The 13,392-nt window shown below is 40.3% G+C and overlaps 2 protein-coding genes across 2 annotated transcripts in view; one reads left to right on the plus strand and one right to left on the minus strand.

Moving 5' to 3' along the window:
• The window catches only part of NAA40 (N-alpha-acetyltransferase 40, NatD catalytic subunit), a 24,557-nt gene extending 20,511 nt beyond the window's left edge, over window positions 1-4,046 (plus strand). Inside the window, exon 8 of the transcript XR_010986427.2 lies at window positions 2,960-4,046. The gene's annotated coding sequence lies outside the window, so the exon portion shown is untranslated. The remainder of the gene's footprint in view (window positions 1-2,959) is intronic.
• Window positions 3,823-13,392, minus strand: part of LOC137437069 (sodium/potassium/calcium exchanger 4-like) — a 293,744-nt gene continuing 284,174 nt past the window's right edge. Inside the window, exon 18 of the mRNA XM_068131418.2 lies at window positions 3,823-5,802. Within this exon, the coding sequence (XP_067987519.2) occupies window positions 5,653-5,802 (150 nt within the window). The 3' untranslated portion in view covers window positions 3,823-5,652. The remainder of the gene's footprint in view (window positions 5,803-13,392) is intronic.

Raw genomic sequence — 13,392 nt, forward strand, 5'->3', positions numbered from 1 at the left:
TATTGTACGCACTTTTACACTTGGCTATTCATCGTTCACGGTCATCGATGTATTTGTAATAAAATCTTTCCAATCAACTTTCGTCTTGACATGTATGGAATCCGATTCGTATTCCCAGTGGAGACTTCTGCATTTCATGGAACATTTTGGTAAATCCATAAAAAATATCAATTTGACTTCAAAGATATATGTACTAATCACCGCCAGTCTCAACAAACGGCAGTGTTCTCTAAAACCGCTCGGTGCTGACAGATATACGTATAATGTATATTTTATATATTCGATCATTTCTTCTTTATCCATCCATTTACATTCATTACATTTCATGAGCCTGAAACTATTTGTTAAAAACACATTCAAGGAGGGCTGGGAATTTTTTTTTTAACGAATCAAATTCAATTTCCCACACTTATGGAACCACCCTTAATTACTCGTAGATTTCATGATTAATATCCTGATTATTTAAACCATTATCACTGTATTACAAACATCCATTTGCACATACATTGATTCTGAAAGGTTCAACTAAATAATTTCAGATAAACCAAACTTGTGGCTGAATTTTGTGCATTCAAACCCTATAACCTCATTTGTGATTCAAATTTGTTTTTTGTTTTTTAACTAGTGTCTCAATAAAATGTATACAGACTTTATATATCGAACGATACTATATATATATACATATATATATTTACACACACACACACACACACACACACACACACACACACACACACACACACACACACACACACACACACACACACACACACACACAAACACACACAGTGGGGTGTAAAAGTATGAGTCCAGTATCAAATTTATTAATTGACATGTGAAAATAAAGTAAATAATTTTAATATGAAACTAAAATAATTTCCAAGAAATTTCCATGGGCTCTTCAGGATAGAACAACATTTATTATAACAGGTAAAATCAAATCTGTCTTTATGTATAATCAATGATCAGTGTGACACCCTTTTGCCTTGCGAACTTCCTCAACTGCATGTGGGATTGATTTAACTAGTTTATGGATCTTGTTTGATCAATATTCTCCCAACAGTCGTAATGCAATCCAGAGCATAGTCAGACTGCTCACATAAAATTTATATTACTCTCAAATGTATTCAAACTTCATTTATTCTGTTAATACAAAAGCGTCTGTCAATAACTAAAATAAATTAAATAATATGGATGCATATGTTCACATGGCTGCGCACTGATGGGTTTGAAGGTAGTGGAGTCGCGGCTGAAACCTGAATCCTTTCCAGGTTCTTGATGCCTCGATTTTTACTCTACTTCTTTGGGTTTACTCTGATTTGGTTTTCTGTTCGATTCAATACTATGACAAATTCATGTTTGAAATCCTGATTTGAGAAAGCTTGGCATTGATTTGTGGACTCGGACATTTGCACGCCACTGTATATCTGTGTATGCGTGTGTGTATATATATATATAATCTGTTGGTAAGATAGCTCAGAGAAGTGATGTTTAGTGTGTTGATTACATCAACTGGTTTACTTGTGCCTCCTCTGTAAATGAAATTTATTTTTTTTCTTGAAATATTAAAGTCTGTATACACTTTCAGGAGACATCTTGTATGATTCAGTAAAAAAAAACATTTTCCTCTATAATTGGTTTCAATAACCCCCCCACCCCACCCCCCCCCCCCACCACTTTCCCATAGAACATTCAAAAGGTTCTGGATTTGAATCTGGCTTGCGGTTGAATATTTGATGCATTAGCTGTGAGAACAAATCCAGTAATCGTCAATTTCACCCTCATTGATCAAATACTTTAATCTGCAGTTAAATAAATGAGGTTTTATTGAGATGAAATGGATTCATTATTTATATTATTGCACTTTTGGAAAATGTTTTAAGCTTGTGAAAAAAAAGAGTCTATTTATGTCTTGGCAGTTAAGAAAAAGTCACACCATGAAATAGAACATCCTTACTATGGTATTAAAGTGTTAGCTTGGTTATTTCAAATCTTGTTGGGAAATTTAATGGAAACGGCAGTGGAGAATAATAACGACATAATTAATTTATAAGGCCCAGAACATCGATTCGGTTATTCTCCGGGCTCGTGTCTTGGTATGCCACACAAGTTGACACGACCGAAATTGCCGACCATCTTCTCGGTCGGTTGTCAACCGTGATTTGAATAAAATACTTCACTGGCTAATAATAGCTGCAAGTGACTGGTTACACGGGTTGGAATGCTGCAAACTTAACTAAGCCCAGAAGTTGGTGGAGAAAGCTTAAATGTTGCTTTGGAAATCAGTGGCACTGCGATTGCACGACACAGACAGAAACACAAGTCAAGAAGTGTGAAGTACAAGCCATTTCGATTCGGTGAACGCACAGCTGTAAGGAAAGCTAAAGTCGTGACCCGTGGCACTGCTTTGAGCGACACCATTTAATGTTTTTTCTGGTTTGTCACCGTCAAACCAAACGAGTGCACAAAGCCTTTGCCTAATGCTTCAAGACGGTAAGTTATAGACCAGTTTTGTTTAAGTTAAAGTACACAACCACACAATAAATAGCACAAATGTGTAAATAATCATAATAATTAGCGCTACGTCTGCTTGTCCGTTTCATCTCTCAACAAGTATTTGTGTATTTCAGTCTATAAAACTATCTTGATATTTTCTGATTGTCAACATTTACAAGTCTTAACGTCATTTATGGTTTTTTTTGGTTGTTTTTTTTCATTATGAACAAAAATGAAAAAAATTCAACTGTTGCTACTGTATGCTTATTTACAATGCTCTCACATCTCGTTATTGCACGTTAATATAAGAGATTGTTTAGTACATAGCAATAATTACACATTCTTACCACAAATGCCCACGATATGGATAATGTTATAAATTAATTTTATAGATATAACGCTCATTTGCGACAATAGTTTTATACAATAAATTGCTTTAAATACCCTGTTTTTCTTTCTTTAGGGGGAACAACCTCGCCCACAACCTGCAAGGAACAACTCCCGCCTGCCCACAACCTACAAGGAACAACTCCCGCCCGCCCACAACCTACAAGGAACAACTCCCACAAACTACAAGGAACAACCTCTGCCCACCCACAACCTACAAGGAACAACTTCCGCCCGCCCACAACCTACAAGGAAAAACTTCCGCCCGCCCACAACCTACAAGGACCAACTCCCGCCCACCCGCAAACTACAAGGACCAACTCCCGCCCACCCACAAACTACAAGGAACAACTCCCGCCCACCCACAACCTACAAGGAACAACTTCCGCCCACCCACAACCTACAAGGAAAAACTTCCGCCCGCCCACAACCTACAAGGAAAAACTCCCGCCCACCCGCAAACTACAAGGAACAACTTCCGCCTGCCCACAACCTACAAGGAACAACTTCCGCCCGCCCACAACCTACAAGGAACAACTTCCGCCCACCCATAACCTACAAGGAAAAACTCCCGCCCACCCACAAACTACAAGGAACAAGTTCCGACCGCCCACAACCTACAAGGAACAACTGTTCCATAAAGTGGTTTGGCAGATATAGAGGTGTAACGTTTTTCCAAGATGGCGTCTGTACCACGTGACCTATGACATCGTAATTATCAGCAAAAAAATCTACAGGCAGAGGTGCTCTTATGGTAAAAATTTCATGTCAATCGGACGAGCGGATGCCGAGAAAATGAATTGTAAAAATGCAGACACGCACCTACGGCATACGTACTCAACCGAATGCCTAACCCTGTTTTCGCTTCGTGAGCACAGGGTAATGATGTCATAGGTGCCTCCATTATGACATCATAATTCGACAAATACAAAACTTTATCCGATCAAGATGAAATTTATTGAGCGTCATATAGCGATAAATTGGTGGAGAGGAGAAAAAAAAAGATGACCTCATCGGTCACGTGGGTTGGCCGCCATCTTGGAAAACCCGAAAAAAATTGCACCTCTATCTCTGAAAGTGCTTCATAGAAAAAATTGACAGCTCATTGAAAAGAACTCTCCATGTGGAATAACATGTTGATGTCATCGGTGCCTCAATTATGAGATCATAATTCGACAAGTACAAAACTTCATCCGATCAGATGAAATTTCTTGAGCATCTCGGGATAGATTGGCGGAGAAAAAAAATGATGACGTCATCGGTCACGTGGTTTGGCCGCCACATTTGTTTTCACACAAAATACTTAAAAACCACTGAAAACACGTCCTGGCGAGGGTCTGCAATCTCTGATTGCTCTTTCTCGTTCGTTATTGTGATATAATGCATCGACATGTGCAATATCTTACCAAAAGTCTCGAATGACCCATTTTCAATGTTGTGATAATTGTCCATTGATATGCATGATCGTGAATGTCATAAAGATTATGCAAACGATGGAAGAGAAACAAGTTAACAACTCATCGCTCAGTTTCATGGTGTCATGTCGCAGATGAAGTAATTTAAGGGATTTCCAACGAGGAATGGTCATCGGCTGTCAGTGGGTGCCTGCGAAGAGCTCATTATCCCTGAAAAATCGGGAATTGGAAGATTACGAGCAATATCAACTTTGACTATCGATCTGCTGGACAGTTGTAAATTGCCTCGAAATTGAAGGGAAATCTGCAATGAAGTGGCTCCCAGGACGTGATGGAAGAGCTGGCGAAGTCAATGGGACGTCGAGCAAGGTTCTCCAACTAATCGAGCGAGGCGGTCCAAGGGATGCTCATGGAAGAGGAGCTCCGCACAAACATTCCATCAGTATGGTTAATGCAGGAAATCATGGTGTGATGATAGGATTTCCGAGACACCAAAATGTGTGGGGGAGATGTTTGTTTTTATGGAGTAACAACCCCTGGGACGAACCTCAAGAATAATGTTAGGAGAGGCAATGTGCAAGGAATGCTGAAGAACCTCACATCCAACCAATGAAATATGGGTGTCAGGTGTTCCGAGTAAAAGGTCAAAGCTATAATTAGGGCACAGGGACGACCAACACGTTATTTTATAGTTACCCATGGCCAGGAAGAACCTGTCCCATGACTTTTGGTAGGATAGTGTAAATTAAATAAAAATAAAATAACCACCTTTAGAGGCCATTTTTCCCCGCAAAGCGGGGGTTGGCCTTTTTCGGGAACCATGGTTGTTGTTGTTTTTTGGGTCCCCTTTTTGAAGCAATGTTTTACGGACGGATGCCCTTCCTGACGCCAACCCTTTTTGCCGCCTTTAACGACAAACATTATCTGTGTAAATTGCAAGTGTAAATTGCAAAAGTATAAAGACTTTTGTGTTCCCCTCATTCCATATGTTGAATGTTTCTCAACACATCACCATTAAATTCTGCCCTGAACCCTTTGATCATCAAAGATAGGTCAGCTTTTTGAGACCCTCTTCAGATTCTTGCTAACAACTGAATATGGTTACTATGGTTTTTGGAGCTCACACAACCATGCAATGCTCCAACAGCTGCCCGGATAAAGTGCTTCACATGCCTTATTCATATCATAGCAGGTGCAGTTTATAATCAGGAGTCAATATTGAGGCAAGACTAATTATGACGGTATTAAAGAGACGTCCCAAAATTCCCACATGATGATAACTAGGCGTCGGGCTCGTCGGCCTGGAATTCATTTCTCGATTTTTTGTGAAACCTCGACAGTCATGGCCTCTGTCTCAGTCAATCCTGCAAGTTGGCAGATTGACAAAAGTGAAAACGTTGAACTCGATAAGGATGGAGAAGCAGAGGAAGATGGCATAAAGGATCAGCGTAGCCAGGCCAAGCTTGCGATCGAGCTTCAAGCCGTTCAGGTATATTCCCAGAATCTGAGGAAGAACACAATGACATTGTCCATTCTTGGTTATCGTACATTGCTGGTTATGCAACTTTCTTTCTAACTGTCACAAACACCTAAATATTTCATTACATGCGAGGTTAGGTAAACATCGAGGAAAAGCAGGATAAACAGTAAGGACAATTCAAATCAAAACTGTCTTTCAAATAAAAAAACAAGAAGACGTCATGCAGAGCACGATACTTGCAAAATACACCCCCCCCCCCCCCCCGTCCTGGAAAAAAAAAAGTTGCAATTGATCCAGCAAATTGTCCATTTCATCAAGATCAAAATTGACCATCTTCATCAAAGCTCGGGTCAATAGGATGAAAAGTGATGATTTTTCGATGAAAATTGATGATTTTAGAAGTTTGACCGAGAGTTGACCTTTTGACCTCAAAAATCGTTGGTTTCACAATTCAGTGATTCGATGTGCAAATGCTGTTAAATTTTCAAGTCAATCAGATGAAAATTGATGATTTTTCAGTTGAAAATTGATAATGTTGGAAGTTTGACCTTCACTTGACCTTTTGACCTCAAATAGTTGATTTCCCAATTTAATGACAATATACAAATGCTGATCAATTTTCAAGTCAATTGGATTAAAAATTGCGATTTTAGAAATTTGACCCCCAGATGACGTTTGACCTCAAAATCAATAGGCTTCTCAATTGTAACGACATCGACAACTTGGTGAAGATCGGTTGAAAATTGTGACCTGTAGGCGAGTGACAAACAGACAAAATAACCAATGCAACTGACCAATATACTTGAAAAATCTTCGATTTTGCAAGTAATAAGAAGAAAGAGCAATCATAGATTGCAAACCCTCGCCAGGATGTATTTTCAGTGGTTTTTAAAGCTTTTGTGTTAAAACAAATATGGCGGCCGAACCACGTGACAGATGACGTCATTTTTTTTTTCTCCACTAATTTATTCCTAGATTATGCTCAAGAAATTTCAACTTGATCGGATGAAGTTTTGTACTTGTCGAATTATGACGTCATAATGGAGGCACCTATGACATCATCATTAACATATTTTATTCCCCATGGAGAGTTCTTTACAATGAGCCATGTCTCAATTTTTTCTATTAAGCGTTTTCGGAGATATCGAGGTGCAAAGTTTTCGGTTTTTTTCAAGATGGCGGCCGAAGCACGTTACCGATGACGTCATCATTGTTTGTTTTTTTTCGCTAATTTATGCCTACATTACGCTCAATAAATTTCATGATAGGATGAAGTTTTGTACTTGTCGAATTATGACGTCATAATGGAGGTACCCATGACATCATCATTAACATATTTTATTCCCCATGGAGAGTTCTTTGCAATGAGCCATGTCTCAATTTTTTCTCTTCAGCGCTTTTGGAGATAGAGGTGCAATTTTTTTCGGTTTTTCCAAGATGGCGGCCGAACCACGTGACCTATGATGTCATAATTATCATTAAAAAATTATACAGGTGGCGTTGGATCTATGGTGAAAATTTCCTATCAATCGGACCAACGGTTGCAGAGAAAATCATATTTATTCTGTGCGGACAAACAAACGGACTCAAATGCAACACCCTGTCCTCAGGTGAAGGTAACAAAAAGTAAAGAAAACAAAGGGGGATGGAATTTGCCAGCACCTGAGCCTACAGAAGCACAAATGGTTGGACTGGGATTTCAAAGCAAATTTATGCACGGCTTGTATTTACCAAGTGCATTCTCCTCTCCTCAATGTGTCTGCTAAAAGGAAAGGAGAGTCAGAGTGAGAGATGCGGAAAATCTGAATATTATGACGTTACCAACACCCGGTGGAATGATGGGAAAATTGAAAAGACAGCTCCGCGTACGTGAAACGAGGGTCATCAAATCCCGTACATTTTACACGAGTCTCGGCAAAATTGCTCCTCCATGAGCCTCGACATTGTGTATATATATCTGTTTTTTTTAATCGTCTCTTCAGGCCGGCCTAATCAAGAATGCTCGAATTTCACAAAAGGGAAGAGTTTTAGGCAGCCCTCGGCAGAAGGTGAAACCGAGATTTGTTTATCCGTGCGGCCTGGTATTCCGCAAACTGTTTTTTATCCCTTAAGGATCACGACTTTGGAAAGTGTCCTTTCATTGAGAATTCCTTTTTTTTTCCACAAAAAAAAAAACGCAGCGACTTCCTCTGGAAGAATCAATGTTGGAAATGAAATTGATCTCGATTCGAACCATCATCTGTCTTCTACCGACTCCTCTCCGGCCTTGCTCCCCCTTCTCTCTCTGTGCTCTGTCCCCCAAATATTCCTACAGGTCGCACAAGATCTGCCAGCAACCGTCCTATGGTTAAACTGTCAAAATCAAGACTCTCTGCTCACCTTCACTCTTTCATTCCTCTTTTCTCCCACCTCTGGAACAAACTCCCTCACTCTCTTCAATCCCACTCCTCTCCTCCCACCAGGTCTTTAAAACGGCTGTTCACCACCATCTTATCTTCCCCCATCCAAAACCTTGATCTTTTCTACCCCCGCTAATTCACCCCAGATCCACTTTTTTGAAATACCAACTTCTTTGCTGGAAGTCCGAACAGTGTCCATGTGTTTTACACCTCTCCCCCCTCCCATGTCTCCTCCCCCCAAGACCTCTCCCTCCCACAGATCTCCCGATGTCCCTGCTCTAAAATGTTTTACTTATGTGCTTCCCTCTCTCTCCCCCCATCTTGTCTCCCGCTCCCGTTATCATATGTTTTATGTGTCCGTTCGTTTTTGTGTGATTAATGTTAACTCTTACACGAGCCTCGATCTTGTATACAAAAAAATAATCTACCAATCTCAAGTACTCCAATGTCAAGAAAATGTACAAACTTTCTGACAGTTTACAGATTGGAACAGTTACTAAAATGTGCTGTTTTTGGAGATACACGCAAAGTATCATTTTAAGGTTCGATATCGGATCCCCAGATGCCCTACAAATCGATTTTCTTCAGATGTAGTATGGCTATTTGAAAGAAAAAAACAACAATTTTAAATGACTTCGCTTACAAGGAACTTCAGCGCATGCGCATAGGGAGGCCAACAGGCCCATGAAGCCTGCGCAATTGTTTCTAACCGATGGTTGTCGCTGCTCTATCCTTTTCAAATGCTCGGCATTAAGTACGGAAGCATCATGTACCAAACGAAGTCTTTGGTAAGACTCGGCCGGATCGATTTTGTTTTTGTACACATGGTCGAGGCTCATGGAAGGGAACAAGGTGGAAAGTGGAAAACACCAACAGCACAGTAGACGTGAATGAGAGTGAGATAAAGAGGTGTGGGAGGACACATGGGGGTGAATGAGGTGCACACAAGTTGAATGAAGCACAGAAAGAAGGAGAAAGTGGGAAATGAAACAGAGGAGGAACAAACCGGGGAAATAATCACAATAATCTGGGAAAAGGGGGATCCTTATAGGAATGGGGGTCCTTTGGGGTAAAGTAGATCATGGAAGGAACTAAAAAGCTGCACCTTCACACATCTAGAGAAAGCACGTGATAGGAGTCCAAGAAGAATGCAGTTTGGGGTTTTTTTTTTTTTTTTTCAGTATTTGGGTTTTTTGCAGTGTTTGGGTGGGTTTTTTGGGTTTTTTTGCAGTCTTTGGGTTTTTTGAGGTTTTTTTTTTGCAGTGTTTGGGTTTTTTGTTTTTTTTGCAGTCTTTGGGTTTTTTGGGGGGGTTTTTTGCAGTGTTTGGGTTTTTTTTTTTGCAGTATTTGGGTTTTTTGCAGTGTTTGGGTGGGTTTTTTGCAGTGTTTGGGTGGGTTTTTTGCAGTGTTTGGGTGGGTTTTTTGCAGTGTTTGGTTTTTTTTGCAGTGTATGGGTTTTTGGGGGTTTTTTTGCAGTGTGGGTTTTTGGGGTTTTTTTGCAGTGTTTGGTTTTTTTGCAGTGTTTGGGTTTTTGGGGGTTTTGTTTTGCAGTTTTGGGTTTTTTGGGGGTTTTTTTGCAGTGTTTGGGTTTTCTTGCAGTGTTTGGGTATTTTTGCAGTGTTTGGGTTTTTTGGTTTTTTTTTCAGTGTTTGGGTTTTTTGGGTTTTTTTGCAGTGTTTGGGTTTTTTTGCAGTGTTTGGGTTTTTTTGCAGTTTTTTGTTTTTTTTTGCAGTGTTTGGGTTTTTGGGTTTTTTTTGCAGTGTTTGGTTTTTTTGCAGTGTTTGGGTTTTTTGCAGTGTTTGGGTTTTTGGAGTTTTTTTTGCAGTGTTTGGGTTTTTTGGGTTTTTTTGCAGTGTTTGGGTTTTTTGGGTTTTTTGCAGTGTTTGGGTTTTTTGGGGTTTTTTTGCGGTGTTTGGGTTTTTTGAGAAAGGATGGCGGGTCAGAGAAGAATGTTCGGATCGCGTTGGAAATGTATGCGAGGCCCAACACCATGGTCAGGAAAATGAATGGGGACTCACAATATTTTAGGGTGTTGGTTGGTCTACAACAGGGCTCTGCACCAAGTCCCTTCCTTTCTGTAACAATGATGGATGTGATGAGGAATTGTTGAGGAATGACGAGATATGCGAGAGAGCTGGAGTTGCAAGTATCACATGAAGGGTTAGAGAGACCACGTTGCTGTGGTTTGGATACGTGAAGACGAAAAAGGATGAAGAACCAATCAAGAAAGCATGGAATGAGCCAATGAGATGGGGAAGGATGAAGAGGACGACAGAGATAAAGGTGGAGGTAGATCGTGGAAAAGAGCTTTGAAGAACGTGGGATTGAGAGAAAGATGTGAAGGGCAGAAGGGAATGTAGAAGGCGGATCCGAGTGGCCGAGCCTTAACTCTTGGGATTATTAAGATCATAGATATGGATGGGGGATGTCCTGCGATTGGAGAAGTTCGTTCCACAGGTGAGAGAAAAGAGGGACAAATGAGTGAAGGTGAGCATTGATCCTGGATTGTATGAGTTTAACAAGAATAGGGGTATGGGCAGACCATGCGGGCACTGAATATGTCTGTGAGGGACGGAGCCAAGAGAGGGCAGAGTGTGCAAGACCAAAAAGGAGTCGGTATAATAGAGAGGCCACCAACCTGTCTGCATTGTGAAAGTAATAGGCCGAGACGGGAAGTTTCATCATAGGAGATCCCAATAATTTGGAGGATCTTGCTTTCCATGGCATCAAGAATGGCAAGGTTTGGGACAGGAGTGCCAGCACAGGGGGTAGAGCAGTACTCCATCAAGCAGCGAATGAAGACCTTGTAGGTTGTCAAAAGTTCAGATTGACCAAGGAAAGACTTGCAGGACAAAGAATGCCCAGTTGACGGCTGCCTCTGGAGGCCATCTTGGAAATGTGTTTTGCCCAAAAAAGATCAAACTCATCATGAGGCCAAAAAGTTTGATTGTCTTAACCTCTTCAAGTGGTTTGTTTAAGAGGTAAATCGGAGGGTTTGCCAGACGGTCCTTTCAGAGATGCGGTGAGTGTGTGTGACTTGTCGGGTTTCAGACATATTCCAAGTGTTGGACAAGCTTCTAATTCTATCAATTTCTGCAGAGAGGGAAGAGGCTGCTGCTTGCCTGTCTGAAGGATGAGGAATGACATGGCAGAGTGTGGAATCATCAGCAAGGAGATGGGCAGGATTTACAGGTAATCAGAAAAATCATTGATGAAGATGAGGAAAAACACGGCCCAAGACGTTGCCTTGTTAAGATGAGTTATCCAGCCCAAGACTTTGCCTTGGTAAGATGAGTTATCCAGCCCAAGACGTTGCCTTGTTAAGATGAGTTATCCAGCCCAAGACACTGCCTTGCTAAGATGAGTTATCCAGCCCAAGACGTTGCCTTGCTAAGATGAGTTATCCATCCCAAGACACTGCCTTGCTAAGATGAGTTATCCAGCCCAAGACGTTGCCTTGTTAAGATGAGTTATCCAGCCCAAGACTTTGCCTTGGTAAGATGAGTTATCCAGCCCAAGACACTGCCTTGCTAAGATGAGTTATCCAGCCCAAGACGTTGCCTTGTTAAGATGAGCTATCCAGCCCAAGACGTTGCCTTGCTAAGATGAGTTATCCAGCCCAAGACACTGCCTTGCTAAGATGAGTTATCCAGCCCAAGACGTTGCCTTGCTAAGATGAGTTATCCATCCCAAGACACTGCCTTGCTAAGATGAGTTATCCAGCCCAAGACGTTGCCTTGTTAAGATGAGCTATCCAGCCCAAGACACTACCTTGTTAAGATGAGTTATCCAGCTCAAGAAACTGCCTTGTTAAGATGAGTTATCCAGCCCAAAACATTGCCTTGTTAAGATGAGTTATCCAGCCAAAGACGTTGCCTTGCTAAGATGAGTTATCCAGCCCAAGACACTGCCTTGTTAAGATGAGTTATCCAGCCCAAGACCCTGCCTTGTTAAGATGAGTTATCCAGCCCAAGACATTGCCTTGTTAAGATGAGTTATCCAGCCCAAGACCCTGCCTTGTTAAGATGAGTTATCCAGCCCAAGACATTGCCTCGTTAAGATGAGTTATCCAGCCCAAGAGGTTGCCTCGTTAAGATGAGTTATCCAGCTCAAGACACTGCCTTATTAGGATGAGTTATCCAGCCCAAGACGTTGCCTTGCTAAGATGAGTTATCCAGCCCAAGACACTGCCATATGCCACACAGTCATTATCAGTGCCCTCCATGTTTTTGAAATGGTATTGAATTTTTACGCCTCCGCCGACAAGACTACCGACGAGGCATTACGCTTTTGGGTTATCCTCGCGTCCGTCTGTGATAGGTTTTCGTTCCCGCGATAACTTCAGAACGGCTGCAGGGATTTAAATCAAACTTGGTGCAGTTATGTATGATGATGTAAAGATGAACCGAGTAGATTTTGGGGTCACGAGGTCAAAGATCAGAGGTCATGTTAGGTAAAATTCCTGTTACCACGATAACTTGTGAACCAGTGATGAGATTTTGACCAAAGTTGGTACAAGTATGTATATGAACTGATTTGATTTTAGGGTCAAGAGGTTAAAGATAAAAGGTCAGAGTCTGTAATAGGCTTTGATTACCACGATAACTTAGGAGCGGCTGAAGGGAACCAAGTCAAACTTGGTACAAGTATATATAACGATGTAAAGATAAATTGCATTTCTGAACGAATCACCTTATAAATACTTCCAAGAACCTCCAGTGTCGCAGTACTTGGACATTTTGAATAGGGTGTTTTATAAGGGTGGTGTATAAGACTGGTTCAATAGCGCTAAACTTCAGGTTTCTTATTTAATCTATAATTAAGTTAATTTTAAGTTAATTAATTAAGTTACTAATAATTAAGTTAATTATTAATGAGTTAATTATTAATTAGTTATTAATTAATAAGTTAATTAGGTAATTAATAACTAATTAGTCAATAATATTAATAATAACTAATTAATTAAGTTACTTAGTTAATTAAGTAAATTAATTAATATTAATTCGTTAATTTAATTAAGTCAATCAATTAAGTTATTTAGTTAATAAGTTATTATTTAATAATATCTAAACTAATCAGTTAATAATTTAATTAATAAGTTAAGTTATTAATTAAGTTAAGTTAATTAAGGTTAATCTTTAAGTTATTTTTTAATTAAAACTGAAGTATAGGGTTGAACACTGTGTGGGGTGTCATGTTCTATGAACTCTTTTGT

Source organism: Myxine glutinosa, chromosome 11, assembly GCF_964187855.1.
Source record: "Myxine glutinosa chromosome 11, kmMyxGlut1.1, whole genome shotgun sequence".
NCBI classification, from domain to species: domain Eukaryota; kingdom Metazoa; phylum Chordata; class Myxini; order Myxiniformes; family Myxinidae; genus Myxine; species Myxine glutinosa.